The following is a 21,531-nucleotide window of genomic DNA, read 5'->3' on the forward strand; positions in this document are numbered from 1 at the left end:
TCTCAATGGAATATGAACTTATGAATTTAATTAACATATAAATATATCAATGTATTACTACTAAAAAAAAAAAAAAAAAAAAAGAACTTCTGTTGTTGCAATGATCACTTTAAAGGTGAAAAAAAATATATTGAATCGTTTAATCCACTCAAAATAAACTAACATGATTGGTTTGCAGATTTGTTTTAGTCAAGCTGGTTAGAGCAGTGTGCTCTACTTTATGCATCCAAATTCGAATTCTCCTCCCATAGTTTAGATAAATTTAGTATAATTATCCTATTCGTTGGTTAAAAAAAAAATCCATGATTAATTTTAGCCGAATTTTTCACTACGATAAGTTTATATATATAGTAGACTATTTTCTAATTTCCTTTTAAGTTACAAAGATGTATATTCCAACTTGTGTAAAAAGCTATACACACAATGCTGGTTGACCAGCCTAACTTAGATATACATATATGATTTTTAATTAATTGCTTACACCAAGGGAAATGACTGAACCAAACTAGTCAATAGTCACCAAATTGATTAATTAGATTTAGTTATGCTACAATTTTGAGGCTTGAACCAACCTAATCTAAACAACGTATCACCTTTATTCTAAGTGTTGTTGAAATCTAAACCAAATCAAACTAGATCACGTTCGATTTTTTGTGCATTAAAATAAATAAACGTTAACAACAAAAAATGGAAAGACTGTCGCAAAAGGTCCATATTTAATAATTTATCAAAAATATTATATTATTCACTCTTGGAAATTTAGGAATACATAGGTGGGCAAAAATCCAGCGTCAAATGGCCATGGAAGAAAGCTCTTGAAGGCGTTTTCCCAACTCATCCAACTTACTACCCCACTCCCTTTTCACACACAAGGGCCTCACGCTACCGTACTCGTCCACACCCTCCTCTTCCCTGTGACTGCCCGCATAGGATGATGACGATAACGACGACGACACCTTTCCCTTATTCTTTTTCTTACCGCTCTGTCTGTTTTTCTTGGCCGCAGCTCTCTGCATGGCGTAAAGCACATCCGACCCGCTAATTACCTTCTTACCCTCTTCATCTTGCTTTTGGTTTCCTTGTAATTTTGGGTCGGGATTGGATTTGAGTTTTGTAATGACCGATCGGCCTAAGCCTCCGAGGTCTTGGGATCGAGGCTGAGACTTGGCGGCGACAGAGAGGCGGACGGGGCTCATCGGAGGTGGTTTGGGGATGAGAGCTTGGCATGGTGGTGTTGGGGGAGGGTAGGACACTGCCCACATGGTGTGGTTTTTGTGCTCGGGTTTTTGTTGCAGATGGATTGGCTTTTGGTTTATCGGCAAGTTGGAGTTGGACTATTCGTTGATCCACGGGTCAAGTTGGAGACAAAAATTTCAAGGCACGGATTTACTGTCAAATGAAACAAAATTTTGGACTATTCATTGATCCACGGGCCAAGTCAGAGAATTTATATGGCATGGGTTTAGCATCGAATGAAAATACAAATTTGTGTAAATTTTTTATGTCACTGTTCTAAAAACTCAGAGTCTAGTGCAACCTAGGTTCTAGATGGTTGGTCACTGTTTTAATTGAGTTTTAGGCATTTGAAAATTAAAAAATAATACCTAAACTTGGCTAATCCGCCTAAACCAACATAGGAGCACGTATAGATCACGAGTCTCATTTAGATAAAAAATAAATAACTTTGATTATGCATTTGATTTTTCAAGAAAGTATAAGAGATTTGTTTAATACTTGAATAAACATTCATTATATGTTTATTCATCATATTTTTAATATGTTCAAATACTTTATAATTTATATGTTAGTTTATTTTACAATTTATGTATTCTAATACAATTATATATTTTTTAAATTATAAGCAAACATTTATTTATATGCTACATAATAAATTTAATTAAAATTAAAATAATTGCCTACCCTTGATAAAAATGAAAATAAAAAAAAATTCTATTAATAAGAAAGAAAAATAAAGGATGGGAACCTAATTTATCATTTATAAAATAGCTCTCATTTCCTGCTACAACCATCCAAATAAATAAAGACAGACTAGCAGGAACACTGCAAGATTAGTTTTACTCCAAACCTATACATATCAAAGCGCTAGTGTGAAACAACGATACGAACAAGTTAGCATGACACACGCACAAAGACGACGTAGTGTGAGCAAGGATAGCCTTGTTTAACAAACATCGTCTTATGACTTTGCAGAGATCTGTGTTTTTGGTAAACAGTCACATAAAAAAATAAACTTATTAATTAATTATATCGTAATAAATCATATTGTTAGAGACAGAACAGGTTGTTGAAGTAATATTAGAAAATTTGAAAATAACACAAGAATTCTAATGATAATAATCATAAAAAAGATCACAACATTAATAATTTATGAGATTAATATAAACAATTGGGGAGAAATTTAGAAAAACTAACAAACTTGGCAATTGATGCTTGCATAAATGCAATGTCCTAAAGAAAAAATTTCGTCCCTACCCTTGTGCTTGTAGTTCGGTAGGCTTTTGTCTCCCAAGATTCAACAATCTATAATCCGAAGTCGAAGCACCGCAATCTTCAGACTCTGCCAAACTTTATATATTCCGTACTATGAAGATACGACTCAGAGTTTGACAAACGAAAAGAGAAATAGAATGAAGAAACCCTATTTCTCAAGAATAAGAGTTGACTCACTAATTTTCTATTTAGTTATTTTTCTACGATCGGAGTACTTGAATTTATATAAAAATCAATGCACCTTCTGAGGACTTATGTGTCTATTGACTTTAAACCATATGACACCTTTAAATACACGTATAAGTTCTCAATCAAGGTTACACATAAGTTGCAACCTTTGTGAAGTGCCACCGCTTGACAAAAACTGGCACCTATTCAAAACAACCAAATCATTCTCACTTATTGACATCTAATAACAACAACAATTTTTCATTCAATATTAGAAATTTTAATATCATATAATAATATAATTCCAACACAGATCACAAATTTGAATTTTCAGTCACCTTGACCAAATCATTGACACAATGCAATGTGGGAATACAAATTAACCCAATGACACCCAATGAATGATGAACTGTACAGTAGACTGGGATGCGTGACCAAACAGAGTATTGAATGTCGACCGGATTGAGATATCCGCCCCAATTCTTGCAAGTCGCCGTCGAGTGGATGTTAGGGAAGGGAAGGGATTGCAACTTACAAAACCTAATAACTGTCTAATTTATGGATAATCTCAAACCTCTGTTACATATGTGATGCAATATTCTGCCTTCTTCTTTTTGGACGAAAATACACCTGTAAAACATTTCACTCCTTAGATCAAGGCCAAGAGTCTCACGTACCCACGAATATATTTTTTTTTAAGGGGGGGGGGGGGGGGGTTGCTTTGGCCGGAGAAACTCCGATGCCAATGTTAGAATTTGAGGGAAAAGTATTTAGAGAAATTTGGAGAATTTTAGAAGAAGATTGGACTTAAGTTTTTTTGGAGAAATGATGGCTATTCATAGGGGTGTGGCCGGCCCTCTTTGAAGAAAAGGGGTCTGGCCACTTCTGGTGGTTTTTTAGCTCTAATTGCAAGATATTATGTCAAAATAATATCTTGCAATCAATTAGGAAATTAATTAGAAAATTAATCAATTAATTTTGGTAATCAATCCTAATTTGAAAGAATAATTGGGGGTTACCTTATAGGGAGGATTTGATGAGGATTGATGAAATAGGTTTTGAATAAATACCTATTTTGACCACCTTTGACCTTCATTAAGCTGTTATTATCCATTGCTTGCGCGTGGGAGTTCCGGTGTGCCTCAAGGGTAATTTGTCTTTTTACCCAAAAATCCACATGTCACCTCCATATTTTTTTATTTATTATTTTTTGCTCCACAAATGCCCCCACACTTGTTGGGCTACTCCCAGAAAAAGGCAGCAAGTGTAAAGATCTTCTTGCTTTAGGAAACATAGGTTTGTTTCCTGTTTTGATGTGGATTCCCTCTTTAATTGAAAATTAGGTTCTTTTAGGAAAGGGAAATAAATTACTTCTAAAGTCTATTTAAGTCTACCTTAAGTAGATTATTAAATCAACTTTAGAGAGCAATTTATTCTACCCTACGAGAGAGAAAAAGCTAGAGGATTTTTGTTCCTTCTCCCTTAGCAATCTTCTACACTTGCACGTGCAAAGGACTGTCTTCCGTTGCTTTCTTCGTCTTCACGCCGCACCAAGGTAAGAAAAAAATTAATTTTTCCTTGTCTTCGTAATTTTTGCGAGCCTCGGGGCTTGAAATTTGGCTTAACAGGGTCGAGGATGGTGAAAATTGGTTGGAGAAGGCCACGACATAGCTTGCCGTGGGATTGTTTAGCCCGACGATGGTTGGTTGGGCCAAAGATGACTCGGCTGGGGCCGAGCTGATGGGAGCGCAAGGGCGCTGAGCTGGGCATGACGCAAGCTAAGCTGGTGAGTTGGGTCTAGGACTCGGCCCATGTGAGAAAGGGTGAGTGAGAGAGCGCAGGGCATCAGCCCCCTTCCATTTGGTTTGGGTCGTGAGGCCTACGAGCCAAAAGGGTTTCAGGCCAAGTCGTGGGGCCTAGCATGGTTTCTGGGCTCCTGCAGCTTAGGCTGTGAGTTTTTTTTTTTTTTTTTTTTTGCTGTTGCTGGGCTCGAGCCCGTGCACTTGAGAGAGAGAGAGAGAGAGAGATAGAGAGAGAAATAAATAAAGAAAGAAAGGCCTTGCGACTGATTCATTCCCCTTTTTTTTTTTTTGTGCGTGCAGCCATCTAATGAATTTTCCTTGTGCATTTGTAGAATTTCTTCGAGCATATCTTCTTTAAGCCACAAGAATAATGACGGTGTCCCATCGTTGTATCGTCAAGGAGGGTTACTTCAAGGCTTCTCATTTCAAGATTAGCTCTGATGACTCGTTTAGGGACTTCCTTGAGACATATAGGCATGCCATTCTGTCGGGGGTACACGTGAAGCATGTCAAGGAAGGCAGCAGTCGTGAGCCATGTAGAGGGGCTCGGAGAGCTGTCCAGTTCCATCCTTATTACTTCGTGTTGGGATTTACTTTTCCCATGCTGTATTTCTTCCAAGAGGTGCTCTGCTTCATAAAGTGTGCCCTCGCTCAATGTTCCCCGAATGCGGTTCGTGCGATGGTTGGGTTCTTCAATCTAAGCCAATTTTTTACTTAGATTTGACTGTCAACGAATTCTTGTACTTCTTTGACGTAGGCCACATCGAGGGAGTTGGGCAGTTGTGATCCCATCATAGGCTATTTGATTATTCAATCAAGGGAGATCATGACTGGGCCAGAAAGACTTTGGAGATAAGTGAAGAGTGGGAGTTTGATTCCTCCCCGAGCTGCGCGTTCTGACGGTTTTCACCTTCAGTAAGTACACTGCTTAATCTCTTGGTTGCTTTGTACTTGTGCTAAGTTGCCCTTTGATTTATTGATTATCTTCCACTGCTCTTGTAGATTTGGAATTCGGCTCTACTTCCAAGACTTCTCCAGATATGAAGAAAATGCACATTACCCTAGGTATCCCTTCCGAGTACCGTGAGTAACATTGGCTGCTTAATCCTCTTTACCGGGACAAAGGTAGGTTGTCCCCCAGAGATGAGATAAAGCGAATCAAGGCTAAGGCATTGGCTTGTCTGACCACTATAATTGAGTCTGCTACGCATGAAGGTAGAAATAAGAGATCTTCCCCACCTGCTCAGAAGATGCCGGCTAAGAAAAAGCCAAAAACTTTTTCCGTTGCTCGCGAAGGTTCACCGACTGCCCCAAGCTCGTGATTGACTTGACTTCTTCCAAGAGGGAGAAAGATAAAGTTGCTAGATCTGTGCTAGTGATGCCTTCCGTTCCAAAGGTAGATGGTTCAATTGCCGATAGGATTGCTCAGCATAGAAACTCCAATGTGCCCCCAGTGCAAAATTTGTGGCCAAACATCCGTCGAGGGTTAAGTCTGATTCACCTTCGGAAAGACTTACTACCATGAAGAGCGATAAGGTGGACTTTGCTGCCAAAGTGGCTCTAAAACCCTCTCCCTTCGCTGCTGGGACTGATTCACCTGTTAAGAAAAAGAGGCTGCTCGTGTAGGTAGTTATGAGAAATCCACTAAGTCTGTTTCTGGAGAAGCTACTGAGATTTGTGCGCTCTTGAGACCAGATCTGCTCAAGGATATAGATGTGTGTGCCAAGTTTATTGATGACGTCAAAGAGGTTATTGGCCCAAGTTCATTTACGAAGCATATAACCAAGTATAGGATGACTGCTTTGCTAGCTATGACGCAGAAAATGGTAATTTTAGCAGCCGAGTTTATGCTCCTTGATCAAGATGACACAAAGGCTACCAAGGAAGTGGCAAGGACTGTGGCAGTCAAAGTTTACTCATTGGCCGATAAAGTTAAGAGGTTATAATCTGAGCTTGCCGCTTTAAAGGGGTTTAATATCTCTACCCTCACTTCTTCACAATTGGAAACTGCTCGCCAGGAAATCGTGGATATGAAGACTAGACTTGACGCGATCCAAGTTAAAGAAAGTGCAGAGAAGGAGATCGGGTGTTACATACCTTAGATTCAAGACCTTGGGCGTGCCGTCTCTGAACTCCCATTTGCTGCTTATGCAAAGGATGAAGAACTGATCACTGCTTACAACTAAATGATCCACTTCAAGAAGGTCATTGGTAGGCTCAAACCTCAAGTGTTGAAACTCCAAGGTGCTTTAAAGATCAACAACAATCTGAAGAATGAAGTGGAGGAGTTGCAGTGGAACCGTGCTTGTCTGCTCGAGGAGAATGAGCTGTTAAAGGTAAGAAGGCTAGGTTCAAGGCTTTGCTTACTTAGAGTCAAGCCAATTTCTACAAGTTATGTTATGTAAACCATCTTTTTAGAAGGCTATATGGCTTTGAGTTTGCTGGTAAAGACTTCAAGACTTTCTCCATTTCTCCGGAAGACTTGCTCGCCTTTACTTTCGATGTTTCCAATCTCTGCCCTCACTTCTTTGTTTTCCTTGTTGCTTTGTGCTTTGCTTGAACTCATTCGGTCTTTATTAGTTGTTTATCAATTTTGTTAGAAAATTTAATAAACTTGCTTTATTCGCCTTTCTCCATCTTCGCTTCTGTTGTTCGTTCCCTAACCTTAGATTTCATAGACCAGTGGCAAACGTGCTACTTTCCTATAAACTGTTAGCCATAGGATCGGCAGTCGGACGCCTTACTTACAGAAGTAGAAGAGTCTGCATGACCACTTCACTGTTAACTTTGGCTTTCTCTAATTCCGTAGATTGCGTAGCAAGTATCAGAACACTATAGGACTTGGTGTAGGTCGTTTCGCGTTTTGGTAGAAATGAAGCACATCGACTGCATAGCATATCGGCAATGGATGAAGCTTCGTATATGCGTGCTAACTTGTTTAACTTTTCATAGAAATGTGCAATTGTATAAGTTTAGCACGGCTTACTGCTTAAAGGGCAAGCCATAGACAGTCTTCTGGAAACCGTAGGCTATCTTAATGCACTCGGTAGTAGCTTTAGGGTTCCAGGGCAGCCGTCCATAAGGCGTACTGCGTAACACACCCCTTCATCTCTAGGGCCCAGTTCCCCACGGATTAGGCCAAGAGACCCAAAATCCTTCAGTTAGCTAAGTCTTAAAAAAACAATTGTGGCTACTTCTAGGAATCCCGGCGCAAGCCATTGTGCATCTAGTTATACTAGGGTAACCCAACTCATCCACGTCTGGATATTCGAAGTGTAGAGTTAATCCTCCCACTTTGGATAGTAGACCCATGTGGGTGTCGGGGAATTGGTTTACCTTTCCGCACTAGAAAGCATGGTTGGTCCTTTGGGGGGGTGAATTCCTACAATGAGTCTCTAAGAAAGGCGAGGTCTTCTTTTGAAGTGTAGGAATGATCAGTGGTTGTAAACATGTAATCGAGCCAAGTTGTAAATTACTTCTGAATTCCTCATTGAAAAACGAGTGAAACGAACGAAAACTTAGCTATAAAATAGAAACTACATAACAACTGGATAATCCTTGGCTCGCGAGGTGGTGCCCATTGAACTGTTTGAGTTCTTCAGGCTTTGATGTAGCAGGAGGTCATACTTGGTACTTCCTCAGATTGTAGGTGTTCCACTGCTTTTCAATCTCTTTATCGTTCATGGTGGCGAGGGTGTAATTACCCTTGCCACCTATTCTGCTGATCTTTTACGGACCTTCCCAAATAGGATCTATCTTTTTGGAGCCTTTTCTGTGGGCAGTGATAAAGGCTTTTCTTAAGACTAGATCTCCGGGTTGGAACTGTTGAATATTGGCCCTTTTGTTGTAGCTGGAGAGAAGTTGCTGCTAGTATGTTGCAATGCGGATAATAATCCGCTCACGCTTTTCCTCTGCCAGATCTAAGCTTATGGCCATCTCTTTGTTGTTCTACTTAATGCTTGGTAGTAGAGTGCTAATGTTTGGCACGATGTCATTGGGAGAAATGATTGCTTCTGAACCAAATGCCAAAGAGAAAAGTTTCACCGGTGGCTCGTGATTTGGTGGTGCGATACGCCTATAGACATTTGGGGAGTTCATCTAGCCATTTTCCCTTCTTTCGGAAAGGGACTTCATGAGGTAGTCGAGAATCATCTTGTTGGATGCTTCAGCTTGCCCATTGCTTTAAGGATATCTCGGTGTGGACATATGCTGCTTGATGCCATACATTTGTAAGAACTTCGCCAAATTTTTGCCCACGAATTGCAGGCTATTGTCTGTGACGATGGATTGAAGGGTGTCAAATCAGCAAATGATGTTCCTCTATATGAAGTGCTCTATGTCTATCTGAGTTATGGTTGTCATGGGCTCTGCTTATACCCATTTGCCCCCAGTAGCGAGCAACATTGGTCTTACCAAGTCGATTGGCCACTGCATGAATGGCCAATGTCTCGTATACTAGTGTAGTTCACTGGCAGGAGTCGTACTTTTGTATTAATTCCTTAGCATCCTAATGCATGGTGTAATTAAGAGCCTTTTGTGCTAAAGATCAGCCTCTGGAGTGATTTCCACAAACACCTTCGTGCATTGAGCTTAGGACCTTTAGGTAATCGAGATGCGCTAGGCAACAAAGATGTGGTCCAGTGTAGGATCTTCAGATAAGAATGTCGTTTTACATGTAGTAGCGAGCTGCCTTTATTTAGAGCTTTCTAGACTCCAACCTTTCCGTAAGGAGTGTGTCATTGACCAGGTAGTCTATAATAGAACTTTGCCAGTTGAAAGTTGTACTAACCTATGACACTTCAACTGCCAGCTCCACCTCTATGTTTGGCTTGTCTAGATACTCCACCGAAATAGAGTGTTTGAGTTAGTGGTCGAGGGCGAAGCCTAGGCTAGCTAGCTCATCTACGTGGGACAAAGATCACCCACAACACTTAAATGAGGGTGTAAGTCTGAAATACCTCAAGTTGCTTGCGTACCTTCTCTAGGCATTGCGCGATCCTTGGATGTTTTGTCGTGTAATCCCCAATAGTCTGGTTGGTGATTAGTTGGGAATCAAAATGAATTGAGAGCTTTTTCACCACCAAGTCTTTTACCAGTCAGAAGCTTAGTTGGGAATCAAAATGAATTAAGAGCTTTTTCACCACCAAGTCTTTTACCATTCAGAAGCCTGCTCGAGCATCGAACCGCCTGGGGTGACAATGACCACGCCTGTTCCCGAGCCTTTGTAGTTGGATACGTTGTCAATATGAAAATGCCAGAAGTCTCTATCGGGTAGAGCAGACACAGCTAAAGTGTGTTCGGCTGCCTTCGGGGCATCGTTAGGCAGCTCTATTGCGTCGCCTAGGCTAAGCGTGAATTCTTCTATGAAGGTCGCCAATGCTTGGACCTTTATTACCGTGCGAGGTCAGAAAACTAAACTGTATTCGCCAAGTTCCAACGCCCATTTCATCACTCGTTGAGAAACGTTTGGACCATGTAGGATTGATCCTAAAGGATAATGAGTCATGACGATGACTTTATGAGCTTAAAAATATGGTCTAAGCTTCTGAGTCGCAACAACTAGTGCCAAAATTAATTTCTCGATCATTAGATATCTAGTTTCCGCATCAAAAGAGCTTTAAAAGCATAGAATATCAGCAGTTAGGCCCCCATGTCTTCTCGTATGAGGGCAGAGGTCACTGCTACTTCTGAGATTACCAAGTAGATGTATAAGTCATGGGGACCCAACTGCCCTCATGTCTTCCTGCCTGGATAGTAAGGGAAGTGATGTAAGATACTTCTTTAAGTCTTGGAAAGCCATTTCGCACTCATTATCCCATTTGTCTCGTTGTGCCCTTTTGATGTCCTTGAAAAATGGCTTGCATTGATTGGTGGACGGCAAGAAAAAATGGTTGAGGGTAGCTACTCATCCAATCAAGCTTTGGATCTCCTTGAAGGTAGTTGAAGATTTCAACTCTAGGATCGCTCAGATTTACTTAGGATGTGCTTCGATTCCTCGTTGGGTTACTAGGTACCCTAAGAATCTGCCTAAAGATACTTCAAACATGCATTTGGCGGGATTGAGCTTCATCTTGTACTTTCTAAAGATGTTGAAAGTTTCCACCAAGTTATTGATGTGGTATGATTGCTGCTTGCCTTCTACCATGATGTCGTCGACGTAGACCTCCATAGTTACTCCAATTTACTTCTTGAACATCATGTTTACCAACCTTTGGCAAGTGGCCCCTGCATTCTTGAGGCCAAATGGTATGGCCTTGTAGCAGTAGGTGCCTCGCTCGATCACAAACATGATTTTCTCTTTGTCGGGCTCTTACATGGTTATTTGGTTGTAGCCGAAGTCTGCATCTAAGAAACTGAGCAGCTGGCTCCCAGAAGTTGAATCTACTAATAGATTGATTCGGGGAAGTCGATAAGGATCATTTGGGCATACTTTGTTGAGGTCAGTGTAGTCTACACAAACCCTCCATTTTTCATTCTTTTTCTTCTTTACTAACACGACATTGGCAATGAATCCGGCCTTTAGTAGCTTGTCAATTTCCACTTTGATGATCGTCACTCGTTCGGGTGTAAAATGCCTTCTTTTTTGGATCACTGGTTTGGCAGTGGGTCGATGTGCAACTTGGCAAGCTATCTTAGGGTCGATGTCAGGCATGTCAAAAAGTGACCACGCGAAGCTATCACGATTTTCCCTAAGGAAAACCGTGAGTTCTTCCTTTTTCATCGGGCTCTAATGTAAGCCGATACAAGCAGTCTTCTCTTGCTACTAGGGATCAAGAATGATGTGCTCGGCGTCTTCTTCGGGTTTCCATCCCGTCTTGTCTGCTGGCGCGTTAGTTTGGACACCATCTTCTTGATTCGTCTACTGTAATTGCTATTTGGTAGCACATCATCCCCTCAAACCTCGATAGCCTCAACGGGGGTAAAGGTATTCTTCTTTGATTCTTTAAATACTTTCACAGTGCATTGTCGAGATGCAGCCTGGTCATACTTAATTCTCTGACTCTTCCTCCTAGATGAGGAATCGAATATTTTCATAGTTGACGGAAGTGATAGCTTCCAACTTTATCAGCCAATGTCACCCTAGAATCCCATTATAGGGATGCGAGTCGCTTATTATCGTGAACGTCTGCTTTAAGATAACTGGTGATGTTTTCACGTCAAGTGTGATGTGGCCGATGGCAGTCGAAGTGTGTTCGTTCAATCCGATAAATACCTCCACTCGGCATATGATTGTGTTTTCCAGGCCCATCTTCTAAATTATTGAGAGTTGAAATAGGTTGATTGCACTTCCATTGTCAACCATCATTCTGTTGACTATGGGCTAGTTGGACAAATACTACCAGCGCATTGTTGTGCAGGAAATCAATGCCTTCGACATCCTGCCCAATGAATTTAACGATGGATCAAGGTTGGGTGTTGACTGCTGGACCTACGAGATTAGTAAAGCCTACCGGATCTTCCTTTTCTTTGAATTGTTAGTAGCCCCTAAGTGCTCAAATTCGACGAAGATGCTGTTAATCTGAATCGTCTTGTTGGGTGGCTCTTCATCAACATTCGCGTTCCTTCTAGGCTACGCAACCGACTTGTCCAAGTATCTATCGACCTTGTCTTCCTTCACGAGTTTCTCTAACTAAGTCTTCCAAGTGTAGCAGTCATCAGTTGTGTGATCGGGACCTTGGTGGAATGTGCAGTACTTGGTATGATCCAACTTGGAAGTATCTCTCTTTTATTGTTTCGGTAGCTTGAACCATGGCTCGCTCTTGATGTCGAGGAGGATTTGGTGAATCGGGATCGACAACTTTGATTAGTTCTTGAATGCCAAGCCTTCTTTAGTCGTGGGTCAATTACCATTTGGCATTCTACTTACTTTTGTTGTACTACTTCCTGTACTCATTCTTTTGAGCCACTGCCGACTCTCTTCGAGGCTACTCAGGCGCCTTGGCTACTCGTCGAGCCTTGTCCCAAAGTGCATGCTTTTCTGCTAGAGCAAATGAGTCTGCCAGAGTTAGGTCTTCTTTCATAATCTACTCTCCAAACAGGGGGTGGTATGCTAGGAGTCCTTTTTAGAATGCTACACTATTGAGTTGTCGCATTTGACTATTTTGGCCTTCTCTTCTTTGAACCTCTTCACGTAGTCACGGAGTAACTCTTTTAGATTCTTCTTCACATTAAACAGATGATCGGACTTCTTCTAGTGGTAGAATGAGTATTCTTTGGTTTTTGGTGAAAACCAAAGAAAAATCATCAAAACTCTTGATGGATCATGGCGGTAGGGTGTGAAACCAATCTTGTGCCTTGCCTTGCAAATTGGTGGCGAATATCTTGCAAATAAAAGCATCGTTGTTTTGATAAAAGACCATCATGCTTCGGTAGTGCTTCAAGTGTTTATCCGGATCTTCATCTCCTTTAAAAGATGTGAAATGTGGCATGCTAAACTTGCGTGGAGGCTTTGCTTGCTCAAACTTGTCCGTGAAGGGTGACCTGCTCATGTTAGTCATGTTATGTCGTAGCACTTCGTTGGTGACTTTGTTGCGCTGAAATCACGCAATCACTCATGCAAGAACCTCTCTACTTCTTCCTGAATTTGCCTTTGCTGGGGCAGTAAAGCTCTTGGTCGTCCCCTACTTTTTCCATACGTCGATGCCGCGATAATGGTGCATGTGGTTCGTTCCTAACAAGCAAGGGAATTCTTCACAGGCTACCGGTTGAACTTAAGCTGAATTGAGTGACTGCTTCTCTCCGTCCGTCATGTTGCCTACTCCGATGTGAGGTGAATGATGCTTCTTGCCAGCCTAGCCGCGAATAAACAGTTCACCTGGAAGGTTGCTCATGTTGACTACCAGAGTATAGTTCCAACCATGAGTGTATGCTCGTCCGTGGGTCTAATCGAAAGTGCACGCTCCTTTACGTGCTAAGACAGAAGTATACGCTATCTCAAGGCCCAGTCAGGAATGTACACTGCTGGAACGTTCAGTTCATGGTTGGTCTAGTGGCTGCTTGCCAGGACACTGCTGGAAAGGTTCCTCGTCTGCCCTTATTCTACTTCAAGACACCTCGTTAGGGGCACATTACATCTCGATGCACTTCAAAAGCTTATTGACTAAGGTTGTCTGTTGTGTGAGGGTGCTTATCAACTCTATGACTTGTTGAGACAATTGTTATTGTCCATTTGGGTTGGAAGAGCTTGGACGAAATGCGTCTCCTTGAGTAGTGGAAGTGTAGTAGACTCCGGGCTCGAGATTTGAGTTGGGAAATGTCAAATTCACAGAGAAATATGGTGAAAATGCCCCTGATTTAATCGTCTGCCCAGAAATTTAGAGCCGGGGTGGTTAAACCGGTCTTAGACCGGTGTGGGCTGCTTGGAAGGCCACATGAGTGGGGCTGGGCTTCAAGTTGAGTCACGGGAGCAGGCCGAGTTATGGGCACGGATCGAGCCATTGAAGTGCATAGACGCTGCGCTGGCTTCTCTTGGCACAACTTAAGCTTGCGCAGCGTCTTGGGCTTGTGGGCCTTGGGCTGTTACCTTGGCAGCTGCGGCTGCAGCTTAGACTCGTTGAATTTAGGCCGTGCTAGGCATCTCCATGGAGCGAGCCTGGCCTCGTTACTGCAAGATGGCACGGGCCTAGGCTTGTGGTTGCAAGGTGAAGCCTTCATCGTGGGTATGGATCTCGTCGTGTATGGCCACGATGGTTGTTGCCATGGTGGTGCCACTCCACTTGTCGTGTTGAGCCTCGTGGATCGCCGCGGTCCCAATTCTTGAATGTTGGAACTTTCATTCGTCACGGTTTACGAGTTTCTAGTCATTGTACTTTTCTTTTACGTTTTATCAAAGAATTTTTATAAATAAAAATCTCAAGAATAAAAACGTACAAAAAATCTACAAATGAACAAGAAAACGAAAAACCTTGAATGCAAGAGTCTTTTACAAGCGTGTGAATCAAGGCTCTGAATGAAAGCACCAATTTGTGGATGCAAATTTCCGCCTTCTTCTTCTTTGACGAAAATGCACTTGCAAAACAATTAACACCTTAGGTCAGACCAAGAGCTATACTCTCCCTTGATGATTTTTTTTTTCTTTTTTTGGTTGGGGGGGAGGGGTTGTGGTGGGCTTTGGTCAAAGAACCTCTGATGCCAAAGTTTGAATTTGAGGGAAAAGTGTTTAGAGAAATTTGGAGATTTTTAGAAGAAGATTGGACTTAGGTTTTTTTGGAGAAATGAGGGCTTTTTATAGGGGTGCGGCCAGCCCTCTTTGGAGAAAAGGGGTCCGGCCACATATGGTGGTTTTTTTAGCTCTAATTGCAAGATATTTTGTCAAAATAATATCTTGCAATCAATTAGGAAATTAATCAATTAATTTTGGTAATCAATCCTATTTTGAAAGAATAATTGGAGGTTACCTTGTGAGGAGGATTTGATGAGGATTGATGAAATAGGTTTTGAGTAAATACCTATTTTGACCACCTTTGACCTTGATTGAGCTGTTATTATCCACTGCTTGTGCATAGGAGTTCCGATGTACTTCGAGGGTAATTTTGTCTTTTTAAAAATTCACGTGTCGTCTCCATATTTTTCTTGATTATTTTTTGACTCCACAACATGTCCTAATCAAATTTATTGAGCAACAAAAGGCAAACAAAAAATTCTCAACCAAAGTTACATATCCATAACATAAATTTTTTTTTGCATGTGTGGTCCTTCCATACCATATGCAGTGGTGAAGCTACATAGGGGCGAGGAGGGGCGGCCGCCCCTTCCCTTGCAGTAAATCAAGTCCAAGAGCGGTGGTTTCACCCTTCTAGTCCCGTCAAAAATGGTTGTTAATGCGGTGGTTTCGTCTGTGTTCATCTGGATCTGGGTTTGTTGCTGGTGCGCAACTTTGCTGCGTTTGGTTTTATATATTTTTTAAAAGCCAGGCCAAACGACACTGTTGGTCCTAGTTAAAAATTTTCCTTTAATGCAACGACATCGTTTAGGTACTTAATTGAAAAATAAAATTAATCAGATAGCAGCAAAACAAATCCTAGCAAGCAGAACAGATCCCATTGGCCCCCTTATTCCCCTGCTACCAGAAATTAAGGCTTCAACTTCAAGCTTTTAAGCCATCCAAGCCGCAAGCAGCTAGCCTCCAGCATCCATTCTTGGCCCCCTTTCTCTTAGATGAAGTTTTTAATTTCCAAATTTATATTAGCCTTAACCCTAATTGCTTATTTAATTTGAAATTTTGTTTATTTTATATAGAATCATAGAGTAATTAATCAATATGGTTATTAATTATTGATTATGAATATGAAATCTTATAATTATTGATGAATAAACTTGTTATTTAAAGTAAAAATTGAATTCTTGATTATTTATTAATTGATCATTGATATTGATATTGATTAATTGAATTGAATTTTGTTTCATGAATAATTTATATGATATTGGTATTGATTAAGAATCTAAGACTTTTTTTTTCCCATAGTATACAATTACGTAATGAAATGATACTATAAGAAACAATGCTTAAACCCTCCTCCAAATATTCCAAGTGGTCATCCTTCAAATATTTCAGGTAGTCCTCTTCGACTATTCCAGGTAGTTCTCAACAAAGCAAGGACAATGAGTTTGATGAAATAATGGCTAATCTTTTTTAAACTTGCACTCTTTTAAGTTCACCCCAACCCACCATTTAGTACTACGATCTAGTGGTATTTCTCTTCACTTGTAAGTGAGAGGATTTAGGTTCAATTCTCGCTAAAGGAAAATTTGAGCTACATTATTGTTAGCACATCATCAGACTTAGCCCACTCCCCTACCCCCCTAGTGTAAATAATATCATTTGTTCGAAAAGAAAGAAGAAAAATAATCGCCCCTCCCCCTTACAATTCATGGCTTCGCCACTGACCATATGGATAGGGAAGAAAGATAAACACAAATTCCAATCCTAGCCACACAATTTTTCTTTGTTGAGGTTCGGGGCCTAGTTATGTTAGAGTTACGTACCCTATCTTCGAGTTTGGTTTCATTTTATTTGAGGAACCTCGATGACATGACAAGGATTTTTGTTTAACAAACTAAAAGCATGTACAAGACCAATCTAACCCTTTTCAACTCTTTCAAATACACGCTAAAATGAAAGCTCGCTTTGATTGATTGCTTGCAACAGCTTTGAGATATTTGAGATACTCGTTAGCGGTTCAATCCCTAAAACCAGAAGTTTCAAACTGGGCCATAGAGTTTACATACTGATTTCGCATACCGAAGGGAGGGCCTTGGCTTGGCAGTATCAAAAATATTCTCAATTAAGGGCATCCTTAACGAAAAGGGGGCACAAAGTTTGGATTGTAAAAATATTGTAGCCGCTAGAGAGAAAATTCTACACCCTTCGACTCTAGCCTCTGGCCTTGGTGTTGGTGACAATCTCTCTTCTATCCTCCATGTTTTTTTATGTCTTTTAATCATCTCCATCTCCTTGTTGTAGTCGCTCTTTTGTGCTGTCGAAAAAAAACCTTTGTGTGTTCATATCTCACTTTGTAAAGAAAAGTCTTTTGTAGCAGTTATGGATTACTGCTTAACATAGGATTTTGTTTAGACATGAGATTGTGGTTTTTGTGATTCTTGTGCTTTATGCATTGGAAAAAAAAAATATTATGAGGAGGAAGCTTAAATTGTGTTGGAGGTTGATAGGATTTTTACCACCCGTAAAATTAGAGATAAAAACTCTAAAATACTTACAAGAGTACAAGGTAATCATAGTATAGTCGGCTCTAGTAAGGTCGTTCTCCTCAGGAATTGAATGAATAATTTATGTTAAATCAAATCTTAATCAATTATTTAAAAGAAAGTTTGAAAAAATGTTGATTTTGCGATTTAAAAAAATAAAAACTATTTTAATAAAAATAATTAAAGAAATTAGCAAATTAAAGAAAACAAAAGAAAATAGTTTTTGAAAATTAAATTGTAAAACAATCCTACATAGTTCTTCCAATTACTTGTGCCTTACACATGCGTATTTGAAGGTTAGGTTTTCCTAATATATGCCTACTTGGACCCCAACATAGAGTGTATATCAAACATCAAAACAATTAGATAGTTTAAACCGGTGATTGATAATTCAAAACTTGCATGCATAATATCATAAGTAAATTGAAAAGAAACTAAATATTCTTGCTAAGACTCGTGGCCTCGCTCTAGCAAAAGAAAATTAATTATGAACAATCATAAAGTAAAAGGAATTTTATTAAAATAGAAAAGAAATAGAAAACACCTTGAAAGAAAAACACAAATTGTCAGTCTAGCAAAGTATTGATGAGTTCTTCCTTTTCTCCCCCTCTTCTTAACCCTAATGGCTAAAAAAAAACCTTATTTATACTACTACAAAATTAAAATCCTTACTAGAAAAGATCTTCTAAAAACTAGGAAACATAATAAAATAAGATAACTAAGAAATACATTCTTATTCTAACTTTAGGAAATCTGCCCAGCTACAAGAATCCCACGTTTTTGGATTTCCAGGGCTCCAAAGCAGGCCCAAAATGACTTGAATTAAAGCTAATGTCCCAATCATAATTGCAGAAGGCCTTGAACTCAAAATACACCATCTTGGACACCAAAAAGCTCAAATAAGCCCAAAATGTCACTTTGATAGCACTACGCTACTCCTTTATTTCTTTGCCATAAATAAACTGCTTGGTAGAAAAATCTGAAACTTTGACACGATCGAGTTGAGAGACACATGAACGTCCTCCAATTTGAATCACTCCAAAATTCGTTCGTTTGGTCACGTTTTGCTTAAGAGGAAGTTGAATGTCCTACATTGAAAGTACATAACAAAGTATCTAAGTTCTACCAAAAATAACCAATAAATTATAACTAAGATTAGGATAAAATATAAAGTATAATATCAATTCATCAGAGGTGACTCAGAACAATGCTTCTTTTGCTAGCCCTGCAAAATCATCAAGGGGTAGTTTGATCGTAGTGCTTTGACGGTAGTTCATCGGATTGCAAGGTTTAGTCCTCGTGCATGTTATCTTCCTTGTTGGTTAGAGTTCTATAGCCTCTTGCTAGCTCCTTTGCTCTAAGGGCCACGTTTTACTTACTAGTCCTATGTACTATTTAGATTCATTTTCATCTTTTTTTTTTTTTTTTTTTTTTTTTTAATAAACGATAGAATAATTTACATTAAACTACAATGATGGGGTTTCAAACACAAAATTTTAAATGCAAAAATGAATATTTTTAACTAACTGAGTTACAAGTCACTTGCTTTATATTCATCTTGTTGAAAGAGATCTTAATGTTTGACCTTTTTCTCTAACCAATACATGATTAATTTCTACTTTCTGGTAGTTGGGATTTTAGATTGAGATATATTAACTTGTTCTTTTATGTGCATTGAATATAATTGTTCAATGCAGAACATATCAATGCCATTGATGTACTGGGATTTTTAATCTCCTTGTCCCCTTCTAATTGCAACTGAATAACAAATCAGTAAATCAATCTAATCGAGCAACACTACAAATTTAAACAAAATTAGCAAAACATTAAGAATAATTTTCTAAAAACCTTAATATTCAATTATTTTTTAAATAATTCATTCTACAAGTTGGTATATAGGAAATTCAGTAATAAACAGAAAAAATTTAAAAAAAATAAAGAAAAAAAGAAAACAATCCCAGCCACAACTAATTCCACGCGGGAGAGTACAAGTGGAGCTCTTCGCCCACTGAAACAACGCCACGTGGAAAACACAGACTAAGCCATCTGGACTTTGACCGGGTACTTATCAATCGAGTCCATCCACGGGTTACCCAACCCGTCCCCGACAGAAATCGGCCGGAGGGCCCGCCATACCGCGCTGTTACACTTAAAACCCGACCCGAAAGCAATCTGCCAAACCCGGTCACCCCTCCCGACCCGGCCCTTGGCCTCCGCGTACGAGAGCTCGTACCACAGCGAACTGCTCGACGTGTTGCCGAACCGGTGCAACGTCATCCGAGACGGCTCCATGTGCCACTCAGTGAGTTGAAGATTCTTCTCCAGCTCGTCCAGGACGGCGCGTCCACCCGCGTGTATGCAGAAGTGCTCGAACGCGAGCTTGAAGTCCGGAATGTACGGTTTGACCTTCGCCTTGAAAACCTTCTTCCTAATCAGCGTTATGAAAAACAACACCTGTTCGGTAAACGGCAGGACGAGTGGGCCCAGCGTTGTTATGTTCGTTTTCAATGCGTCGCCCGCCACGGCCATGAGCTCACGCGCCAGCGAAACGCCGACGGTCCCCTTGTCATCTTCTCGCTGGTAGACACACTTGTAGTTCCTGTCGTCGGCGCCCTTGTGGGTCCGGACAGTGTGTACGAGCTCGTACTTGGACCGGGGGCGGTCGCGGTTCCTGTTCGATAGAAGAACCGCGGCGCCGCCCATTCGGAAAATACAGTTGCAGAGGAGCATTGATTTGTCGTTTCCGAAGTACCAGTTCAAGGTTATGTTTTCGGTGCTGACGACGACTGCGTAGGAGTTGGGATTTGCTTTGAGGAGGTCCTTAGCGAGGTCGATGGAGATCAGACCGGCGCTGCAGCCCATGCCGCCCAGGTTGTACGATTTAATGTCGGTTTTTAGCTTGTAGTGGTTGACGATCATGGACGACAGCGACGGCGTCGGGTTGAACAGGCTGCAGTTCACGATGAGGATGTCGATTTGGTTCGGTTTGATTCCGGTTTTTATGAAGAGTGAGTCGAGCGCGCCGAACATGACCGCCTCGGCCTCTGACCTGGCTTGCTCCATGGACAGCTGTGGCGGGTTGGAGGTGATTCCACGCGGCAAGTACGTCTCGTCGCCTAGACCGGACCGGTTCGAAATGCGGGTCTGGAAGTTAACCGTGTCCGGAGCAAATGCGCCGCTGTCTTCAGTCATTTTTAGAAACGACTCAACGGACATTTTGCGTTCGTCTTCCGGTTTGTAGCATGCGAAGTCGACCAGGTAAACTGGTCTAGACCGCTTGGCCCAGTAGAGACCGAAGAAGAAGAGGAGGACCCCTGAACCGGCGAGCCTGGTGGCGGCGTCGATGCGTTCGATCCGGACAGCCTGGTTGGTCCAGAGCTCTGTGATCCGTTCCAGCTCCAGACCGGTGAGCTGGATTAATACCGAGATGAAAAGCGGTAAAATGAGTATGAACAAAATAATGGTGGCTGCGTTGACGGTGTAGCCATAACCGAGCTTGACGTACTTGAGCTTGACAGACTGTAAGAAGTCCGGCAGGCGCTGCCGGATTTTGATGACGGCGGAAGACGAGTCCTTGAACGCCATCTCCGCCGTCAATCTCTCCTTGTCCATGTTTATGCTACTACTGTTATTACTATTACTGCTGCTAGTATCAACAGAAACAGCATCCATTGATGATAAACTGGATTGAATTTTGGTTTCTCTATCTGGGTGTTTGTAAATTAAATAAACAATGAAATGATGAGTATATATAATTTATAAAATACCCAGATGAAACAAGTTGAGAGAATGCTTGAATTAAATCGAGCAGGACAAGCAAAGTCGAAGACGTCCAGAGAGAGACGTGAACTTGTGAGGAAGAAGAAATGGGGAAGTTTATATAAGAAGATATCGATGTTGGTGTTGTTCCACATGGGGAAGGGGGAGGGCATAGAAATAAGTTGGAGGTGCATGAAAGCTGGAATGACGGTGTTGAATTAATGGTGAGTCGTTCCTACAAGGGAGATTGGATAGGCAGATAGCTCAACAACCATTAGGGTTGATAGACTAAATTAATATGGATAGTACTAGCAAGACTAATTTTTTTTGACAAAATTTGTAAACTAAATGTTACAAATATGAGAGATTTTTTCAATGTGACTGGTATATGGGATGATACATCACATGTCACTATACAAATGATATGATATGTGTGTTAAAAAGTTAATAACTCAAAAAATAAAATTTCTCACCACTTATATAAAAATACTTGATGTACCATCCGTGTTTCGATCACAATGAAAATTTTCTCTACAAATAGGAACGAGCACGTTTATCAACGTTTAAATCATAATCCAACCATCAA

The 21,531-nt window shown here is 40.7% G+C and overlaps 1 protein-coding gene across 1 annotated transcript; it reads right to left on the reverse strand.

The window, feature by feature from the left end:
- Positions 1 to 19,019: 19,019 nt before the first annotated feature.
- Positions 19,020 to 21,158, reverse strand: LOC103956371 (3-ketoacyl-CoA synthase 1). Its single transcript, XM_048565634.1, has one exon. The coding sequence runs from the start codon at positions 20,856 to 20,858 to the stop codon at positions 19,224 to 19,226; it is 1,635 nt and encodes a 544-aa protein (XP_048421591.1). The 5' UTR covers positions 20,859 to 21,158; the 3' UTR covers positions 19,020 to 19,223.
- Between the last annotated feature and the right edge of the window lie 373 nt (positions 21,159 to 21,531).

The sequence above is a fragment of a genome, unplaced genomic scaffold, assembly GCF_019419815.1.
Source record: "Pyrus x bretschneideri cultivar Hongxiangsu unplaced genomic scaffold, Pyrus_bretschneideri_v1 Contig4, whole genome shotgun sequence".
Taxonomy (NCBI): Eukaryota; Viridiplantae; Streptophyta; class Magnoliopsida; order Rosales; family Rosaceae; genus Pyrus; species Pyrus x bretschneideri.